This window comes from Stegodyphus dumicola, chromosome 1 (genome assembly GCF_044657685.1).
Source record: "Stegodyphus dumicola isolate Sdum_Otavi_A_Nest chromosome 1, ASM4465768v1".
Lineage (NCBI taxonomy): Eukaryota > Metazoa > Arthropoda > Arachnida > Araneae > Eresidae > Stegodyphus > Stegodyphus dumicola.
The window spans coordinates 4830280-4852110 of NC_140768.1; the positions used below are offsets into that span (position 1 = coordinate 4830280).

The 21831-nt window shown below is 32.0% G+C and overlaps 2 protein-coding genes across 2 annotated transcripts in view; one reads left to right on the forward strand and one right to left on the reverse strand.

The window, feature by feature from the left end:
• LOC118194289 (uncharacterized) overlaps positions 1-7873 on the forward strand; it is a 64708-nt gene extending 56835 nt beyond the window's left edge. The window contains exons 9-10 of the mRNA XM_085812410.1: positions 2847-2964; positions 6825-7873. Coding sequence (XP_085668536.1) covers positions 2847-2964; positions 6825-7714 — 1008 coding nt within the window. The 3' untranslated portion in view covers positions 7715-7873. The remainder of the gene's footprint in view (positions 1-2846; positions 2965-6824) is intronic.
• An 8341-nt stretch (positions 7874-16214) lies between these two features.
• The window catches only part of LOC118194290 (calcium-activated potassium channel slowpoke-like), a 240720-nt gene continuing 235103 nt past the window's right edge, over positions 16215-21831 (reverse strand). Inside the window, exon 30 of the mRNA XM_035365509.2 lies at positions 16215-20144. Within this exon, the coding sequence (XP_035221400.1) occupies positions 20064-20144 (81 nt within the window). The 3' untranslated portion in view covers positions 16215-20063. The remainder of the gene's footprint in view (positions 20145-21831) is intronic.

Here is a 21831-nt window from a genome sequence, read left to right on the forward strand (position 1 = left end):
CAATTATGATCTAAAGGGTATCAAAATTTACAAAAAAAAAAAAAAAAAAAAAAGCTTAATATTTATTTGTTTACTTTATTAAACATTTCTTTCAATGTAAGTTGTTTAAGTTGCTTCATTTTATGTGATAATACTTTCTCTTTAATTCTATAAACAGACATAATTTCTTGTTCAGTTACAAAGTCCCGCTGTTCAAGTCCCGTTAATTGCTGTACCGAAAATACCGACTAACTTGTCAATCGAAATTTTTTCGTTTTCACTAACCTCTCTGTCACATTCTTCATGTCTTTATCCATTTTTTGTTTGTTGAACATCGAAACATACTTTCGTTTTGTAGATCCTTTGGAAGTTCCAGCATCAGAAACTCTATTTGACATAATTGAAAGTTCAAGTTTACTTTTATAAAATAGGTTAACAACAGAAAAGCTAAATTTAAATTATGCAATTAACTGTGACAATGTGCCGTGTCACACTGGGCAATATTTTCTTGGTTAAAAAAGGTATTGCTACTTTTTTTCAGCACCATATTTTTTGCCTGAGCTCAGTTCCTGCGACTTTTCTCTTCCCTAGAATAAAAATCTATTTTTAAAGGAACCATTTTAGAACCACAGAAAGCATTAAAGCGCTTGTGACTGATCAGCTGAAGACCATTTCAATTTCAGAGTTAAGCAGTGCTATGAACAGTAAGTGTAAAATCTCAGGGGATGCAGGGCTTCCCAAGGCAACTGCTTTGAAGGAGATTTACTGAATTTGTAATTTAAATGTAGACAAAAGTGCTTCTAAAAAGTCATTATTTTATTTATCAACGTTCTATACCAGTTTGTTACAAAATCATGTTAATTTGAATCACATAATCACATCAGGGTTGCCACGCTACCTGGAAAACCGTAAAAAGTAAGTGAATTTGAAAATTGACCAAATATTTCATGGAATAGTCAGGGAATTTAAATATTTTAATCAAAATCTGGAAAAGTCAGGAAATTTCATATGGATATTTGCCCCCAAAAAGCGAGTTTTGCGCCAACGTTGGAACCGATCACTTTCTAGGCGAATTATGTATCGCATGATCATCATTTGGTCAGCTGGCAAAGAGCCAATTTTCGCTGCTCCAAACAGATTGTCTTGAGGGAAAGGCAAAGCAAGTTTCCAGCAACTTTTGGTTTCCAGTAACCTCGAGTATCGAGAGACTTCCATACGCATATGCAGCGCATGTTGAAGTAAAGAAAATATGTATTCTCGTATAAAATAAAATCGGTTTAATCCTAGTATAGGGCAACATGGAGGTTAGAATAGCCTCCATGTACTGTATACGCAGGATTTGGGGATATTATGATGAGCAGTAAACGGGTCATTTTAGTGTTGGCGACAATTTTCAAAATCGTGCCAAGGCTGTAGCGTATACTAGGATTTTACCGCAAAATCTTTTTAACCCTCCCTTTTTTTTAATAAATGCCTTATTTGTCATTTTGCAGTAAAATAAAAAAAATAGTAAATAGTCACCTAGGCTAACCATTTAATGTAACTATATTTGCCAAAATATCGTTGATTATTCCAATTCAATTTAAAATAATTATCTTTATTTTAACCTTATTTATGTCATTTAATGTTGCTTCTTCTCTCTAAATTTATTTATTAATTAATAGTAAATAAAACCTTCAATTTTCAGGAAAGTTTCTCTGCATAATCCTGACATTAATTCTAGCAATATGATGACATACCATCAAGAAATTTAATGCATATATGTTTTGTTTATGCAGGCTACTAAATAAATATAAAATACCTGAATTTATTTAAAAATATCATTAAACAGATTTCTCTTTCGTTTAGCTGAAAAATGTCTGCACTGAATCTTCATTGGAGAAAACAACTCCTATTATAGTTATAATAGTAATGCTTTGTGGATTATATATTATAAGTCATATGTGATATATGTATATATAAGTCATATGTAATTGGCAAATTTTTGTGTTTTCAAGTGGTACCATAATTAATTTACCTCTTAGCACAGTCAATGTGCATTACGCAGATAGACTGGAATTTTCTTAAAACACACCTGGAAAAGTCAGGGAATTTCATTATCCTATTTGAGTGGCAACCCTGTCACATTTGTCCACAGTGGAAACTTTTGTATTATTATAGATATTTAAATCTTTCTAGATGTTTTTATTTGAAATCTTTACAGCATAATGCTGGAATTCGTGAGTAATATTTTTATAGCTTGTGGAATGCATTAATCATATCTTTACTGAAAGTTCTGATCTTCTTAAGGTATTGGTGATTCCTATTTGGAAATTGTTTATTTTGTAAAATTAGTAATTTTGAAAGTTCTTTCAGTGCTGCTACTCAGAAACTGTCATTAAAATGTTAAATACATATTAAAAGGAAATGTAAAAAAAAAAAAAATTCTTGATAGTTGAATTGAGTGAACACTTCAGTAGCAATTATATTTGGAAGGGCACCATTTTAGAACAACTTTAACAGCAGTAAACCCTTTAATGGTGGCTTTCTCCAACAGATTACCACCTATGAAAGTAAGCACAATTTCTGATAACCTATAATATCGGCATTGAACATCACCTCCACAGAGTACCAGAATGAACTTTTACCATCAGCAGTCACAAGTAGCTTATTTTGTACCCAAGATTAATTTTCCCCCCTTTCTAAATAATAATCAAGGTTGCAATAAAAAGTCTAAAAAATATTAAATAATAAAAGAATGGGAATCTTAGATGGAAATCAGCCATATATGGAATGCATTGTAAATAGTATATTTTTCTGTTCTGTAGAGTAGAACTGTTTCATGTAACCTGAAAATAAATATTTCATTATGCTTATTAATTTTGTAGCACATTGATTATTCTGACGATGAACAAGAAAATGCGGCTAAGAAAAAAAGAAGGGCCAAAGGTAGAGATCGCGGAAGTGATGAAATTTTTGTTCTGCCTCGTAAAATTCCTGCAATGGGTACGTATAGAATGCATTAAATTTTGTTCTGAAGTATTTACTTTGCGAGTTGCGCACTAGAAATGAACGCTATGATCGAAATTCCTGTTCATTTGCTTGAAACTTTGATCATGTGCATGTTCGATCAAGATGTTTTTGCATACCAAATTTCATCACGGTCGCAAAAGTCCTTTTGATGCTTCGATTTTTTTGCAAAAGAGTGTATATATATATATAGCTTATGGCAAGCAGTAACCCTACTTAGTCTTTTGCTACTGCTGCATTGCTTTGATTTTGTGTGATGGTTTTTTCTCCCCACCAGTAGAGAGAATATCAGTTTTCAGAAGTGATAACAGTTCTTAAATGTCCTTGATTTTTCCAGAAAATAATGTTTCCAATGCTGGAAAAACTGCCTTAACTCTGCAAAGATATTTTGTGAAATAATAAAGGCACTGGAAATAATTCCATCTGCCTCTGACTGGTGTCTGCGTTATTAACTTGTTACCACCATTGACATTTATCTAAATATTAAATTATGTTTAAGGCATATTTAACTACAAATAATAGCTTGCTTCCTAAGATTTGCTTAGATTTAGAACATATTGTTTAATGCCAATTTAATTTTTGTTTTTATTGATCCAGCTCAAAACATACAAAATCAGTGTCAGATTTAATAAAAAATGGAGTCCCTTCGGTTGCCCAATAACAAACGGGGAATCCATTGATATTGGGCGTTCTCTGTTGTTTGATTGGTCTGGTTAATTAAGCAAAATAGACTGAAACCTCAAGCTCTGTAATTGTAATACCATGTGATAGGAAATGCATGAAAGTACATACATTAATAGTCTTATCAGGGTTCGTACGGTCCTTAAGAGTCCTTAAATTTTTTGAAAATGATTTTTGGTCCTTAAATGTCATTAATTTTGGCCAAAATCAGCTGAAGGTTCTTAATTTTAATCATCTGAAATTTCTGTCTGTTTTTATGACTGCCATTTTGAGTATGAATTAGCATTTTGGAGGAATATGTTTGGCAATTCACTGACACATATGATTATCTTTTGAATGGGTTATAATTTGTTTCTATTTTTAATATAAATAATGGGATAATCGAGTTATTAAGTAAGAAGTGAAACATAAGGATTTCAAAATTCATTTTTTCTAATAAAGAAATCTTAAACAACTTTTCGCTTTTGGGAATGTGAATTCTTTTATTAAACGGTTCTCAATTTGGTGACTTGTCAACATTTTGGCGATTGTAAGATCAGTTTCTATAGAAAATTTTTAATTCCGAGATCTCAGAATTTTTAGACGATTTTTTTTAAAACATCACAACATTGATAAATTGCATTAAAATAATGGTAATATATTGAAATTATGTTTAAAAAATAACATTAAAATAAAACATCTCTATTTTTCGCTGTCATATTATAAAGTTTCATTTTGGCAACTTATTATACAATATTATGAATCTGAAAAATAAGACATAATGCTATAAAGCGTAATTTATGAAACAGCTCTTAACAAGAGCAAAATTAGCTGTGTATTTAATTAAAAGTGTCTTCTTTTTAATTTTTTTTATAGTAAGCGTTTTCTCCGTCTCAGAATATTCAAAATTCTCAGAATATGCCTCAATTTTCTCTATAAAATTAACTTTACACTTTTTCCCTCTTTTTTTTTTTTTTTTTTTTTTCCAAAATATGTCTGCCTTTTTGCTGTTACAGAATTGGTAGGGATAACTTTTCTCTAGTATTTTAGACAGTGCAGCTTGGAAAGTTTAGAAGGATTTGAAGGCAAGATTCTAGAAGATTCGAGAAATATGTAACAAAATGAAAAATGTCTCCATGGTATCAACATGTAATGGATGTATTTTACAGAAATTTTGCGATGAATTTCTTACCAACCCTCATAGGTTCCTTGTGGAGAGGTTGGCAAGTTAGAAGATAAGCACGCAGAAACTAGCGAGAGCATTGGTTTGCATATTGAGACAAATCTCTAATTGTTAGAAGAGAAGGAAATCGATATAAACTAGCCAAAATGTTTGGGAAGGCTTCAAATTAAAATGAAGGATAAATATTTTGTTGAGTGTTGTTGTTACAAAACATAAATGTTTTGTAGCTTTTAATGTGTATCCTAATATCGTTTAAGAATCAATGTCATAAATTATATATGTTTTAAACTGTGAAAATTTATTAGCTTTTGATTTTAATAGGCTTTTTAACAAATATTGTTAAAAAATAAAATTTAATAGTGGCCACGTAAATCCATTATGACTAAGGTTATCTAATTACTTAATTTAATCATTTATAACTAACTGCTTACCCTTAAAAATTATGTCTACGTATTAAAGCGACTTATTGCCTTTCATTAACACTCACTGTGGTCATAAGATAAAACACAAAAATGTAAAAATTCAAGTAAAACTTGTTCTTTGCATATAGTGAAACTTAAAAATAATACAAAACAACCTATCATCTGTGGTACTTTAATCGCTTATTGGAACATTAAAGTATTATATTAACTGGGCTACAACCCCTTAGAACTCTACACAAAGCTATGACACTAACTGCATCAAACAGAGCCTGACTAACTTTCAACACTTCCCAACTGTGTCTACATAAGGCCTTTCAGGTTTGTTCTAATGAGCAGGTCTCTCTCTAGACAAGCAACAGCGGTGACAACCTTCAGTCTTTTGTCATGCTGATTATGATCTTACTTCTCATTTTAACCTATGCCTTTTGACATAAAATCTACCTGCTATTTACTAAACTTCTAGACTGACTAAGTATGTGGCAAAATGAGACATTAAAAAAAAAAAAAAAAAAAAAAAAAAAATCGACATAAAGCTAACTATTAGTAAAACGTAAATGTCACTTATCTTCTTTCAAATATGTCCAACTATTATAAGTGTAAAATAGTTAATGCTACTTGATAAATTTCATGCAGTTTATTTTATTTTCAAACTTATTAATAATTATGTTAATTAATTCATGTTTAGTAGTAATGCATACTACTCAGGGATCTATTTTATTTTTAGAATGGTATTACAAAAATGAAAATCAGGCATAGAATAATATTTTTAATTGAATTTATTCAGTTCCCATTTGCTCATAGGTCTTTAATTTTTTCATTCTGTGTGCAGAAATGTGTACGAACCCTGTCTTATTGATTATAAAATTTGGTCAATGTAAAAAGATATTTTATAATAATGATTACTTTTATGTATAAGATGCTTTAATTATTTATTACATCAAATAAATTACATTGCACAAAAGCTCCTTGAGACAGGAAAATTTAAAATTATATTTTATAAATCCCTAAAAACCATATGTAACTTTCAAAGTTCATTAATATAAATTTTAATTGCAAAAGGTATTATTAACTCTAAAATGATGCTAATAAACCAAATCATAATGTTCTGAAAGGCATGTGGCTTCCTTGCAAAAGCTCAGATGTTTTGGTAGGTTGCTAACTAAACATTATTTCCACAAAGCAGAATTTATTAAGCCAAGAACAACAGATCCTAGTACCCATTTATCTCAAGTCTTCTAATTTGTATAGTCTGTGTGTTAGCTGGAGCCTACTTTCATAGCATACTTAATCAGAAATCATGTTTTAAAGACTATTTCTTAAGCTGAAATTTTGTGTATTAGTGTGTAAACAAAATTAAATAACTTTTTTTATTATTTGTTTTTTGTTTTTTAATTTAGTTAACAGTTTTTTCATTCCTTAAGATCATTATTGAATTTTTGTAGAAGTATATGTGATTTCTTCTCAGGCTAAAATGCATTTAAAAATACCAATTTTGTGTTTTAAGCAAGTGTTAGAACTCATTTTTATATGTCATTCTTTTAAAGCCTAATATTGAGTTTTTTGTGTTTCAGGAAGAGACAGCCCAGTATTCATTCCTCCCCCTTATCAATCTGCTGGCATACGAAACAATGTTTTCTCCAGACATTCCAATACAATGCCTTTTCATTCAAATATGCAGCCAAACTCATCTTTTGTTTCTGTCTCCAGGCCCCCATCACAATCGTTTTTATCATCCCCAAATTTTACTTCTATGCCGCCTAATTATCACAGTATTCCTTCTCCATGTTTCAGCCCAAGATTTTCACCTAGTTTGGGCTCAAGATTTTCACCTAGTTTGAGCTCAAGATTTTCACCTAGTTTAAGCCCAAGATTTTCACCTAGTTTAAGCCCAAGATTTTCACCTAGTTTAAGTCCAAGATTTTCACATAGTTTCAGCCCTGCACCTACAGCACAGAATTCATTTCAAGTGCATTCGCCACTGCCATCACCAACACCATTTCATCTACAACAACATATCGTATCATATCAGTCACAAAATGCTTTACATCCTCCACTGCAACCCAATTATCAGCCTCCTCGGTTTGGCCAGTTCTCTGGATTAGCGTCACCCTCTCCAGCACTGCAGTCTCCAATATCCTACAACTCTCATGTATTGAGACCTGCTTCACATTTGCCTGGTATGAGTCCTTGCACTAATTATTTTGCTCCAGATATAAGTTCACCCCCACCTCCCTTGTCTGGACCAATGCCATTGAATTCACAGTGGTTTCAGAACCAGTCCGTAAGGATACCAAATTCACATAATGTACCTCCTAATACACCTTTAAGCATTCAGATACCTCCACAATTGGCAAGTCCACCTCCTCCATTACTGGCAATTTCATTTCCGTCAGGTCAACCTGTTAATAATATAGCACAGCAAAGGTTCCGTGCACCTCACTTACCACCTAATTTTCAGTGACACTGAACTTTAAGAATTTCCTGTATGTATGTAAATACTTTTTATTTATTTATTTTTTTTTCAGCATGTAAGAAGAAATGTTGTTGTTTATTCTTTCATTGTAAGCAGTGAAAAATGTTTGTTTTTATGAAAGACTGAATAAATGGTGATTTATGTAAATATTATGAGCTTTATTATTTTGTTTTCGTCTCTAATATCACATGAGCAGGACATACTATTAAATCGATTTCTTAAGGTCTTCTTCATTTGCAATTCCTCACAAAGTATTGACTGGCAAGTAGGTTCTTAAACCTGCTTCGGCTTTATAGCCAAATATAGCTTCACATGGACTGCAGTCTGCTCTAGAGAGATGTGCTCTATTTTTTCATAAATGTCATTGCATTGTATTCTTTCTTTCAAGCCAAGTGTGTAATTTCTTTTCAGTGACTTTTAACTGAGCCGTAAGACTGTGTTTTGTCTTTCCATAAACAATTTTGAATTCCATTCCACATTTCACAAACTTCTTCAATTAAAGCAAATTCTCTGTTATTATCACTTTTCAAGACACATAATGCTTCAAATATTGTGAGCACATCCAGTATATGATAAGCAATTTCCTTGGCTCATTTAATTTGTGACATTTTTAATTAAATAAATTTCGTTAAATGGTTTTGATAAGCCATCATAAAAGTCTTCATCCAGTTGTGACTGCCAGTTAGTGAGGTCGGTTTGACACCTTGAACGAAAATTAAGTGCATTATTTTGTAAAATGTCAAATCTGCCCTACCTGTCTTGTTGTTGGATAAGAGGTTGGTTTGGCTGCAATCTGTTAACACTGAATTTTCAACTGGATGGACATTTCACTTAGTTGAAAATTCAGTCAGTTACAAATCACTAAGAAAATACAAATGATACAAGTTCGGTAAATACTGTATTAGATGCTAAAACGATCTTGTTATGTAGGAGGTTTTGCAAATACTGAGTAGCTAAAATTCTAGCAATTAGAATATAAGTAAGGATGTAACATTATGGAGTTAATAAACGAGATCTAATCATGATTTTTTTGCTCTACAAAAACAAGCACAATTTCCTATCATAAAGTCACCTTAAGCAATATTAATGGCCTGAAATGGAGACTTTATGAAGTCGTATTCTTTTACTGCTGATCTCGATTTGGACAATTTTCTCATGAACAAAACAGTACGTGTGATAAAATGTCTTTGCTGAATTATAGGACTATTAAACATGACAGGAATCACAGCAGAGGAGAAGGAATCCTTGTTTTCATTAAGTCCAGTATCAAATTATCATTGTACCCACTTCTTCATACCACACAGAGAACCACACTCATTCTCGTCATATCACAATGGTACTCTCGGTACATAGAAGCAGGAATATTATATTAAGTATGGTTTTCATTGCTGCCTGAAATCCAGCAACCAAGACCTGCTGTTTAACTCAAGCCTGCCTACGATCTCTGCTGGCAGCCTAAATGCAAAATCATGAGCTTGGAACAGCAACAGAAATAACTTAAATGGTTGCATCCTAGGAAAATATGCAATGAAAAATAACATAAAATAGACCTGATATAAATAGACCTGATCTAATACTAGTACATATTAAATCATCGCCTGCATTTGCTAGATATAATTTTCCTTAATAACATCCCTCAAAGACCACAGCTTGGAGTTAAATATGAACTTTTGCCCGACCACGGTTCTTTGCTATTTACAAATTCTCCACCACTCTTGATGGCTTGGTCAGAGTAATATTAATAAACTTGCTGTACTAGTTTCGAAGCTTTAAATGTACAGCTGCAGAAATGGCAAATGACCAAAGAGAAGCCAGTAATAAGGATTAGAGGAAGGAAATCAAGTGACTGGTGCCCTCTAGTGATGAAAACTGAAAACAACTATAAAATAATTTCCTTAAAAGCTGAAGGTAAAGATGGAATGCAGTTGGGATCGTTAACTGAAACTGAAAGATTTTTGTAAATGTTAAACACCTCTAGAAAGTCTAATTCACCAAGTGTTGAATAATTTTGTCAGCAGAAAGTTAGAAAATTGGCAACAGAAGATTTATGTCTTTCTTTTTTCCTAACATGTACTTTATGTTTCTTAGCACAAAATTTTAAGTCTTTTATGTTATTATAGTTTGGTTAATATATATTAAACCACATTGTCAGAGAATCTTATATGTCCCAGGAGTTCATATCTGGAATGAGGTCCTTAAGTATAGAGAGAAAACGGCCCAAAAATTGAATTTCTGTACAATACCTGCAATTTTATAGCTAGCTAATCGATGAAAAGAAAAAAGGTAACAGAATTCTTGTAATCTTCTAAAATCAGAAGGCCCTTTCTGATGTCTTGTGATAATAACTTTTTAACCACTGCTTAAAATTAGGTGAAAAGCCTCTGTCCATAGCAACTGGTTTTAAGTAATTTAGGTCTTGATCAAGAGCTGATTTGGAGGAACAACCTTGAAGAGCATGGAAAACTAAGGAATAAAATGAAGCTAACTTTTGTTTAGTCGAATGGCATGATTTGACTTGTGGTGGAAAGCAAACAGATGAAAGTTTTACGGTAAACAATAGCATTCAAGCTGAATATGTTGTGTGTGACCAAGATGACTCAAGTTCAAAACTGACGTGAATAGCATGATCAGTGAAATTCAGTGTCGATACGACAGAAATTAAATTCTTGAAGTCTCGTCTTTAGGTATTTAAGTGCACCTTCCACTGGGACGTTAGTGAATAATGAATTTACATAAAAAACACCAAGATGAAATTTCTAGGGAAAGGGCTTCTTATTTTGTAATAAACTCTACTGAATTTTTTATGGAGTGTGTCCTATTAATTAACAAAGTTAACAACCTTGAAACGAAATATTCAGCTTACGGGAGCGAGACAGTATCCGCTAGCTAGCATTTGATATAATAGGGACTATTATGAATTTTGGTACACCATTTATCATCTATTTGCACTGGGGAAGATTTACCACCATCGCAGGTACAGTAAAAGTCCAGAAATCCGCAAAGCTTGGGACTAGAGGTTGTGTGGATTTTGCAGATTTCAAGACAGAAAAGATAAACCATAATATTCAGGCTAAAAGTGCAAAATAAATAAGGCATATTAGATACATTTAATTAAACTATTATATACATTATTGCAATAACTTATTATATGCATTAAATTATTATTATATATATAAATTGATTATATTATTCATTGTATCTATAATAATAAAAGCAAGTGTAATGTGTCTGTCTGTCTGTCTGACCAAGCTCTCCAGCCAAATCTATCGCACGCAGGGACCTGGAATTTTTTATACGGAAGCACAAAGGGGCTGGCCACCAGACCTCGAAGCCCGATTTTCGATTTTTGAATTAGAAAAATTTAAAAAAAATTATTTATAATTAATTAATCACGGTTTTTTTGACTCACTGATATTATTATTTGTTTTCAAATAACGTTCGATTGTAACAATTGATTTCTTTATTCTAGCGTTAGTTTGCTGTTTTGACGATACATCTATAATAATAAAAGCAAGTGTAATGTGTCTGTCTGTCTGTCTGACCGAGCTCTCCAGCCAAATCTATCGCACGCAGGGACCTGGAATTTTTTATACGGAAGCACAAAGGGGCTGGCCACCAGACCTCGAAGCCCGATTTTCGATTTTTGAATTAGAAAAATTTTAAAAAAATTATTTATAATTAATTAATCACGGTTTTTTTGACTCACTGATATTATTATTTGTTTTCAAATAACGTTCGATTGTAACAATTGATTTCTTTATTCTAGCGTTAGTTTGCTGTTTTGACGATACATTAAATCGATTAATTACAATTCATTTCTTTTTTGTAGCTTATTATTTATAATTAATTAATCACGGTTTTTTTGACTCACTGATATTATTATTTGTTTTCAAATAACGTTCGATTGTAACAATTGATTTCTTTATTCTAGCGTTAATTTGCTGTTTTGACGATACATTAAATCGATTAATTACAATTCATTTCTTTTTTGTAGCTTGTGGGGGGGGGAAGAGAGAGAGACAGTCTACATTTTCTACACTACTATTCCTGCGCTATTCACTTATCTGCATTTTCTAAATGCACGGGCAACGCCGAGCGGGTACAGCTATTATATATATACACAGCATCGAGGTTTGCCGATTTCGTCTTGTGCAAAGATTTTGGATTCCGGTGTTGGAATCACAGTTGCTGTAAAATTTCAACAGCATATCTTTATTTTTTCATATATCATACACAATCGTATCACAATTCCAGACGATTCTGCTATAAAATGCACCTATCTCCATCTTTTGCAGAATTTGCACTTTTTGCATTACCATCAATGCAACGTGTTTACGTTTTTCAACGTCACAAGCAGTAAAATCAGGAGTGCGTTTCTTATCTGTAATTGTATTAAAAAGGGCTGAAATTTAAAATATTCTTAATTTATCCACAAAATATCTGGATAAAAAAAAGGCAGCACTAAATAATCTCATGAAATAAAGCTTAGAAAATACAGCAATGTGAATCGGGAACTTGAAAGAAGATTTCAGTGAATCGTCTGCTTTCTTACCTCGATGCAGATTAGAGGAGAAAAAACTCTTATCATGATGTCAATAATTTGGTATTTCTGTTATGACTCATTATTATTCAATAATTATGATGTCATTATTCGCTAAGTATTTTTTCTTCAATATTTTGTACTCAATGTTGCAGTTTCCAGAACCTATAAACTGAATGTTTATATTTTGAGAGGCAACGCGAATTTCAGGAGTTGGCAGATTTCAGGTCGACGGATTTTCGGTATTTGACCGTAGTTTGATGTGATAAATCTTCAGTAATGTTAGTGACCCCTTTTGTTGATTAGAAAAGTGTAATTCGCAAGAAATTTGTTCTGGAAGGAGTAGACGTCATTTTTCCATAACAGCATTGGCCACTCTTAAGGACAGAAGTGGTGGGCATTTTATTGTAGAGGCACCTAAATAGATGGCCACCATTACCTCCTATGCCGGGGTCCTTCGGTATTGCCGTCGGGTTCCTCTAACCACCATACCATCTGGACGGCTGAAATTCATATCTTACAAGGAAACAATAGACTGACTTTTGAAGCGAAGGCTTCAAAATGCTGAATCGAACAGCTGGTTTTTGTTGCATGACAATTCGTCGTCATACAGTTCTATTCTTGTGAAGCAGTTTCTAGGAACAAAAAGCGTCACACTTCTGAACCACCCAGTTCTCGAAATTTGTTACCATGAAGCTACTTTTCTCTTCCTTAAATATTATTATTTTAATAGCACTGAAGAAATTCCTGGCTTTGTATGGTCCTTAAAAGTGCTTAGGTTTTTTGGAATTGATTTTTGGTCTTTAAAAGTCCTTAGTTTCTGTCAAAATCGGCAAAAGGTCCTTAATTTTAATCATCAGAAATTTCTGCGTGTTTTTATGACTGCCATTATGAGTGTGAATTAGCATTCTGGAGGTATATTTTTGGTGATTCACTGACAAATATGGTTATCTTTTTAATTGGTGAATGGGTTCATGGATTATAATTTGTTCCTATTTCTAATATAAATAGTCAGATACTCGTGTTTCTGAGCAAGAAGTGAAACATAAGCATTTTGAAATTATTTCATTTTTGTAATGAAGAGCTCTTAAACAACTTTTTACATTTGGGGATGGGCTTTCTTTTATTAAACGGTTCTAAATTTGGTGACCTATGGACATTTTGGCGTTTTTAAGATCAGTTTCTACAGAAAATTTTTAATTCGTAGATCTGGGAATTTTTCGATGATTATCTTAAAACATTGTAAAATTGATAATTTTCACTAAAATAATAGTAATATATTGAAGTTATACTTAAAAAATAACATTAAAATAAAACATTTTTATTTTTCGATGTAATTTCCACATTAAACCATGAAAGAATTTTAGTTTCGCTGTCACAAAGTTGCATTTTGGCCACTTATACAATATTTTGAATCTGAAAAATAAATAAGGTATTATGCTTAAAACACAGTTTATGAAATAGTTCTTAGCAAAAGCAAAATAGCTATGTAATTAATTAATTTTGGCCACTTATACAATATTTTGAATCTGAAAAATAAATAAGGTATTATGCTTAAAACACAGTTTATGAAATAGTTCTTAGCAAAAGCAAAATAGCTATGTAATTAATTAAAATGTCTTATTTTTAATTTTTTCATGGTAAAAGGTTTTCCCATGTAATTAATTGTCTCAGGATATTCAGAATTCTCAAAATATGCATTAGTTTTCTCTATAAAATAAATTTTACACTTTTTTCTCTGTGATTTTTGTTTCTAAAATATTTCTGTCTTTCCACTGTTACAGAATTGGTAGGGGTAATTTTTTTCAGAATTTTAAACATTGCATCTTAGAAAGTTTAGAAGGATTTGAAGGCAAGATTTATTCTGGAGAATTCCAGAAAAATGTGACAAAATGAAAAATATCTCCATGGTATTAACACGTAATGGATGTATTTAAGAGAAAGTTTTCAATGAATTTTATACGTTTTGGAGGACATCTGAAAGAAAAATAAAAACAGAATATTTTTCTTCTGATACTAGAAGCATGTTTATCTTCCCTTTAATTTTCTTACTTTTCACTACACAGAAGCATAAAAATGCTTCTAATCTAATCACAATGGACAAACATTATAGAAAGAAATATTTTTATTAATAAAGAAACTGAAAACTGACAATTTAAAACATTCATCTAATATGTCTTAATGCATCATACACAAAGTTGGCACTAGGCATTTTCCCACCTGATGCAGTCTCCTGTGGATCATAAATTCCACCTATCGCCTTTCTAAATTCTGCTTCGCTGCTCTAAATTCTTTTTTCCATTTCTAGATTTTGTTGCTCCATGTGTCATTAAATTCTAAAAATTCTGCCACACCAGCTCTGTAAATACCAAATATATTTCATATTTTTTCTGAATGTTCATATTACTAAAGAAATGAAATTAATAGCTTTTTCTATACCTTCTAAATGCATTTAGTTTTTTTACAATAGCAGAAATCTTTAATTAAATCCAAAAGCTCTATTAGGTTGTCCGGAAAATAATGCAGGTTTTTAACCTATATCTTTAAAGTATAACTCAACTCAAAAACAATTTTATTAATCAAAATAAGCACCAGCCCAATCAATGCATTTTTGCCAACTAGATATAAGTTTATTTATGCCCGCAAAATAAAATTCTAGAGTTCTGGATGTGATAACGTTGTCAAAGGCATTTTTGACCTCGTCTTGGTTTCTGAAGCATTTCTTCTGTAGAATGTTATCCAGATGTTTGAAAAAGTGGTAATCGGTCGACGACAGGTCAGGCGGATATGGGGGAAGAGGGAGAGTCTTTTATGCCAATTCGTTCAATTTTCTGTAGGGTCAGTTGCACGACATGCGGCCGAGCATCAATGGAATGAGGTGGAGAAGAACTGGCCGCTTTTTGTTGACCAATGCCGAGCACATGCGTTACAATTTTTGGTGCATTTCGTTGATATGCTGACAGTACTTGTCTGCCGTAATCGTTTCTCCCACATTTAGGAAGCTGTGGTAGATGAGACAGACCACCAAACAGTCACCATAATTTATCTTTTGGTGCAAATTTGGCTTAAAGTGCTGTGGTGTCTGACTGCAGTCTAACCACTGAGCTGAATGTCAGAGAGAATCCACTTTACTTATCCTGGATACCGAGGCCTTCGATACATCCAAAAGGCATGCAGTCCCAGTAGCAGATACACCAGAGAAAGGAGCACCAACCAATTGTGTATTTTGAACTCCGTGTATCTCCGTGACTGTTAGATTCTCACTGTTTGAAGTCAGTACTTCCAATACCACTAGAAATTCAAACTCCACATCTTGTTGCTAAGAATTCCGAGGCATTCAGGGTTTCCAGACGGAAGCGTTAATGCTGGTTTGAAATTTGGAGTACTATATTCGCCTGCTATTACTTTTGTCGCCTACTATTATTTGTGTACTATTTTATTATATGTTGCCTGCTATTATTGCCTAACCCCTATAAATATTTGTTGAAAAGTATTTTATTATGTAGCATTGTTTTTTATATTATTTAATCCAATGAGCTTTGCGTCTCCGCCTCCCCAATTAATTTTTATCGTACATATTGTAATAGGTTCACATTCACGTTTATTCTTTTAGATTTTAATGCATGGAACAATGCTTCTCTCCTTTAAGTCTAAATAAAAAATAGGCTTTATTTTTTTTTCTAAATATTACGTGAGAATTTACTAAACTAGTGTAATTTATTGATATTCAATGAGTTTTTTAAAAAAGAAAAAAATAACATTAAGCTTTATAAATCAGTTATTTCATTCTGTGAAATGAAAATTAAAAAAAAAATGAAATGTTAACCAGACTTTTTTTAAACAATTAAAAGCACACACCACCACAATTTTATTTCTTCAAAACATTGTGTACTGCACGATGTTTGGCAATATTTTTTATGTTTAGACAATGAACATCAAAGAAGCTGATAAAGCTTGACAAAGTTACCTTTATTATTATATTCTCTGCTGTAGTAACAAATTTTGCAAAGAAGCAATATTTATCTGCGATCAAAATGACAACACTATTTAATAAATTAGATCACAAACCAAGTTGCGTTTGTTACACAATGCCTCTCGATTGTCTATAGTTTGTTTATATTTAGGAATAAGTGTTCTCACATATGTACAACATCACACAGAAGGGTGAAACTAAGTCTCTACAGTTTTATAAATGCTATGATGTAAATGGTAGTGACTTTTCCAGTTCCTAATTTATTCTTAAGGTAAAAGAGATTAAATACTTTTGAAATAGATTTGGTTTATGATGTAATATTTTAGAATTCTAACCTATATGATATGCAAGTATCCCTGAATTTTTAATTCTGCCATTAGAAGTTTCTTTGAAATTTATTCTTGCCCTTACAAACTATAATTTAAGGAAAAGAAATCTGTGTATCTATTTTTTGTTGCAATTTATTTTCAGTCAATTCAATTTTTTTAATTTGATTAATTAACTTTCAATTTATTTTATTTTTTCAACTTATAAAATTTTTATTTGTTTCATCTTTTCTACTTACCACATTTCTATTATCAAACAAGATTATGATAAAATTATGACTTAACACGCAGTTGTAATTTAGATTTTACAAAGACAAATGATGTGGCATGTAGCCTCTTCAGAGTAAAGAGGCAATTTGAATTTCCTTTATTTCCAATCATCTAGCACATTTCTTCCTTATTTTACCCCTACTTTGTGATGTTGTACAAGTTTTGAAACACTCGACAAAATTACCATATCAAAACCTCTTGCTGAACAGGATTTTGGTCTGCTGCATTATTAACTACCATACCAGTCACAACCGAAGAATTGTCAGTGCAGGAATGTTATCCCCTCTTAGCCACTGAAGAATGCCATTTGCTTTGAACAAGGTTTTGAGCAATTACTAATCACAGACGATATTTACAGCAAACCCACGGTTTCGGGTGGAAATAATTCCCATACTTAATAATATTTTTCTAATTATTTTTGTAAATCTGCAGCAACTGATAAACTTTTATCTGCTCCGAAGATGTGCTTTCGAATTCTTGATATCTGAAGAAAACATAATTACTGTTTTTCGAATGCCAAAGCAAACTAAATTTTCCACGTGTTATATACAGACATTTAGGATAATATATACCGATTTAACGAAGATATAAAAAGAAATATCTAAATGACATCTGGCTTAAATTTCATTTTGGTTGCTAATCAGGCTTAAATTGTCGGTATTCAGTTTCTGTTCTGTGTTAGTAGGGTAGACTTAAACTGTCATTTTTATTTTACTAAATTTAAGTTTCATTTTATTTCGAAACTAGATTAAAGGACAACTTTTTAGTTTAGTAAGGAATGATATATTTCTTTGGAATTCTTTGATTTTTTGCAGAAATGTATTATGATAAAATAAATTTAGCTTTCGGATAACTGTTTTTGCACATTAAAAACAAATATAGCTGAGTGCATTGGAAATACTTCCCTCCGAAACCGGGGTTCGATCTCGTCTATGTTATATTTTTTGCGTTCCTTGTTTCCACTTATATGCCATTACTTATCTCCAGTGGCTCTGGAGTAAAAAGGGTATTTCTTAACAATGTGGTTAAACAGTTATCCATCAGCCGAGAGCAGATAAAAGTCTGAGCTATTTAGAATTTATATTTAGTTAATAAAATTTTTTTAAAGTACATTTTCTGAGAACTGTATTTAAAATTACGGTACATTGGAATTCTATACATTATGTTCTCAATTATTTCCATTATGTTAAGGAATTATGCTTTTATAATAAGGAATTTTCAGTATGTAAATTACTTCATTTGGAAAAGTTAGAACCAATTGCTGCAGATATTTTGTCAGTAATGTGTTTTTTTAAGTTAAAATTTGAATGAAATGAATCTTACCTCTAACTGGAGGTATTTTTCAATCATTTCTTCAGTTAAGAGGTAACTTTAGACTATGGAATGAATTTATGCGTATCGCAAATATTTAAGAACTATTAAGTATCTATCGTAGCGATAAAACAGGAATATGCAATATAAACTTGAAGTATTTTAAGATCTATAAAAAATTATAAATTTCTACCGAGGGGATGTTCAGACATGCACTGTTTATCACAAATTTCACTATACATCTATGAATGTGTGTGTATATATATATATATAATATCACTTTTTAAGTTTACATGGAATAAGAGAAATTTTAGTTACAGTTTTCGTTTCATATGAGTATATATTTTGTTGTAATTCAGGGTTTATGCACATCATATTAAGTTATATACACTGAATATTTATGTCATATCTTAACCTACTAGCAGTCACACATTGTTATTAGTATTGTAAGAAGAATGGTTTTAACTTTGAATCTAATGTGGATTGCATTTGAAAATGATAATTATTTGGATAGACATAGAGTATAAGATGTGTGCCAGCAATACGGCAAACATAAATGAATACTAAGGAGTTAATTTTACAAATGCACAGACAGTTACGTCAATAACAGTGGCATAGCTTCAGATTGAAAATTACTGTATTCAGTAATGCTTGAATTTATTTATAGATTCAAGGTGAAAGAAAAAACTAGAAAGTAACTTTTTTCCTAAATTTCCTTGCTTAAAATTCCTTCCTTTGAAAAATAAAATATGGAGTTAAAAATGGAATAAATAAAATCCCTGCAATGCCTTTTTTGTGTTGTATGTTTCAGTTGAAAGTATGATTTCAGTTGTTTAAAATAAATAAGTACTATGCCACTGTAAGACTGATCAAGAAAAGCTGGAGGACACACACTGGCCAATCATGTAATTGTTCATTGGCACAGTCAAGTATTCTACTTTTATGGCACTAAGAATTGAAGAATGCGTTTATCGTTGGTCTCTTGTATATCCAACCTTAAACCATCTCTAAGATGGTTTTGAGCCACAGTTTCTGTCCTCAGAAATCTCTGAGTAATGTTGAAACTTAACAGTTAGTTTCAGAGTCTTAAATTGACTAATTCCTGTACATATATTCTTCATTATACTGCTGCACACTCGATGAGTTGCAACGGAATACACCCAAATGCGCCACTTAAATGGCATGAAGCGGTGAAACGCTTTAACCTCTGTACATCATTATGATTGGTTTCCCATTCTAAAACGAAAAGTTCCTGTTATTGTCCAGTCACTTTTTATATCCATTTTGGTTCACTGTAGCGACCTTGACGAAAAGCCTTGTCTCTTAATTTTGAACAAGAAATATTTGCTTCTAATTTTTCTCTACTTAAATTAAGCTAACTTGCTAATCGTGACGCAAAATTTTTGTCACATTTAACTACTATCGGTAATTTAAACTTCGATTTAATTTAGTAAATAAAGAATTTAAAATGAGCACCTTATTCCAGATATAGTTGTAATTTCTTTAACACTCTCATTAATATATTAAAAGCATCGTTTCAAATATTTTTTTGAGCTAGATACTTGAATGAAGGCATAAAAATAATAAGTGCACTATGTACTGGCTAGAACTGTTAAAAATTTTGGAATTCATGTGGAAGATTTCTCTCTGAGTTCAGGTTAATCATGCCTCAAGATCCAATCCTCCCAGAGCTGTGTTTTAAACAATATTGAGCAGAATCCTGCAAGATGAGGTAATTCAGCTCATGGTAATAATACTTTGAAGGTATTACAAGCTCTTGATTGTCCTCTTGGATCTAAGTATCATAATTCTTTAACTGCAGCGAGATCTTTGGAGTGCAGCCATTCATCCTAAACTGCAGAGAGGAAATCAGATGAAGGAGTAAGGCCCGTCAGTCAAGGCGCTACAGTGCAGAAGTCAGGAATTGTCTTCTTTCGGTTCTTCCCCTCGGTTCGGTTTGTATTCAAGGCCAGGATCGAATTGCATCAGCACGAACACCTACAAAAGAACATATAATTAAGTGTGCAGTGAATTCCACAGTGTACCTTGTTAGTTAATTTTTAATGCAGTATTTGTTTCTATTTATTTAACATAACTTTTATTGAATTTGTCACAGAACTTTTATAGAAATTTTAGGGATATTTAACGGAAGCTTATTTTTAAGTTAAGCTTATCCTAATGGGGTGTGGTTTTTTTTTACTCCAAAGGGATTTGAATCCCGAAAGACTATTAGTTTCGTTTTAGCATTTTGCGTCGGACTCATAAATGTCGGTTCACTTTTCAAACTGTTGCCACAAAATGTTAGAGTCCTGCATTATATTTGAAGAAATTAAATAATGAAAAATCTGCATAAATGTATGTATATTTCTCGTATTGTGATAAAACAACGGTACATAGAGTCATCGAATTTTGAATAACGTAATCCTCCAACGAATATGAGCATGTGGAAGACCAAATTTGAAATTTGAAATTTGTTTTATGATCGATTTCCTATTTTTTAAAACTTTGACGAATTTTTGATTAACAAACTCAAGGATTTCAAAGCGAGCAATGGCAACGTTGTGCAGAAAAAACATTTTTATCTCCAGCGCGTGAGTCTCTGTATCGGAAATTCTAAAGATATGCTCGTTTTAAAACTATTTTGCGATATTGCTGTTGCACTGGATCTTATGGTTTAAGTGCGAGGAACATGATATTTAATAAAGAAAGGTAACACACAAAATGTTAAAAAACGCCCCTTTGGACGTAATTTAAAATCTGAAACATTTCAGATTTTTTTTTTTTTTTTTTTTTAATTTTATTTTTATTCTTTAGTTTGGCTATTTAGTATTCCTAAGTCCAGTTCAGATAGCTTCGGACAGCATAATGTGCAGAGAACAGCAATGAAGGCGAATCTGTGTGAGTAGATTTCTCGCCCTCTTCAAGTGCTTGCCAATAATTTCTTTTAGTCCGTGAAATGAGCTGATAACCTCAACTGGAGCAGTAAATTAAAGCAAAAACTCAACAAGAATTATATTGGCACTAGAATTTTACGTAATAAAACACAAACTGAATATCTCACGAAGTAGCTCATGAATTTGAATTGTTGCAAAGAGAGAGTAATGCAAAATTGTGTAATGAGAGGTTAATGCAACGATATAAAATGAAAAAGAAAGAATAATCCTTGTGATACAGACATTTAGGGAAAAATACCAAAATCTTGAAGTAGATTTCCCGAGAGGAGGCTAGTTCAACCTCGAGACAGCAAGGCAATTGTTGAAATGTCTTCTCATAAAATTAACAAGATTGATAAAAAGTGTGTATGCAGTCTATTTTACACAAGAGTGGTTTCTGGCCGATCTTAAAAAAGGGATCTAATGCTGTAGAAATAAATCCAAGAAGTTGGTAACATCGGCAGCAGATGACAGCAAGATCGCTCAAGAATAACATTAGAGAGATGAACCAAAATTAATAGACTAGAGCGGTAGTTAAATAAACATCCAGACAAGGAGCTGTTTCTTTGAGTTGAGCATTGGATGTGAAAGAATGAAATCGAGGCAGATTGTGTGTACTATATGCTAGCAGAAAGAGGCTTTTCGAAGTCTAGTATTGTTTACCCTCCCTCCATATTCTGCCACAAAAGAGCTTATTTTTCAAGGTGCCCTGAAAATTAGTTCTAAGATCAGAAATAATGGGCCTTTGTTCT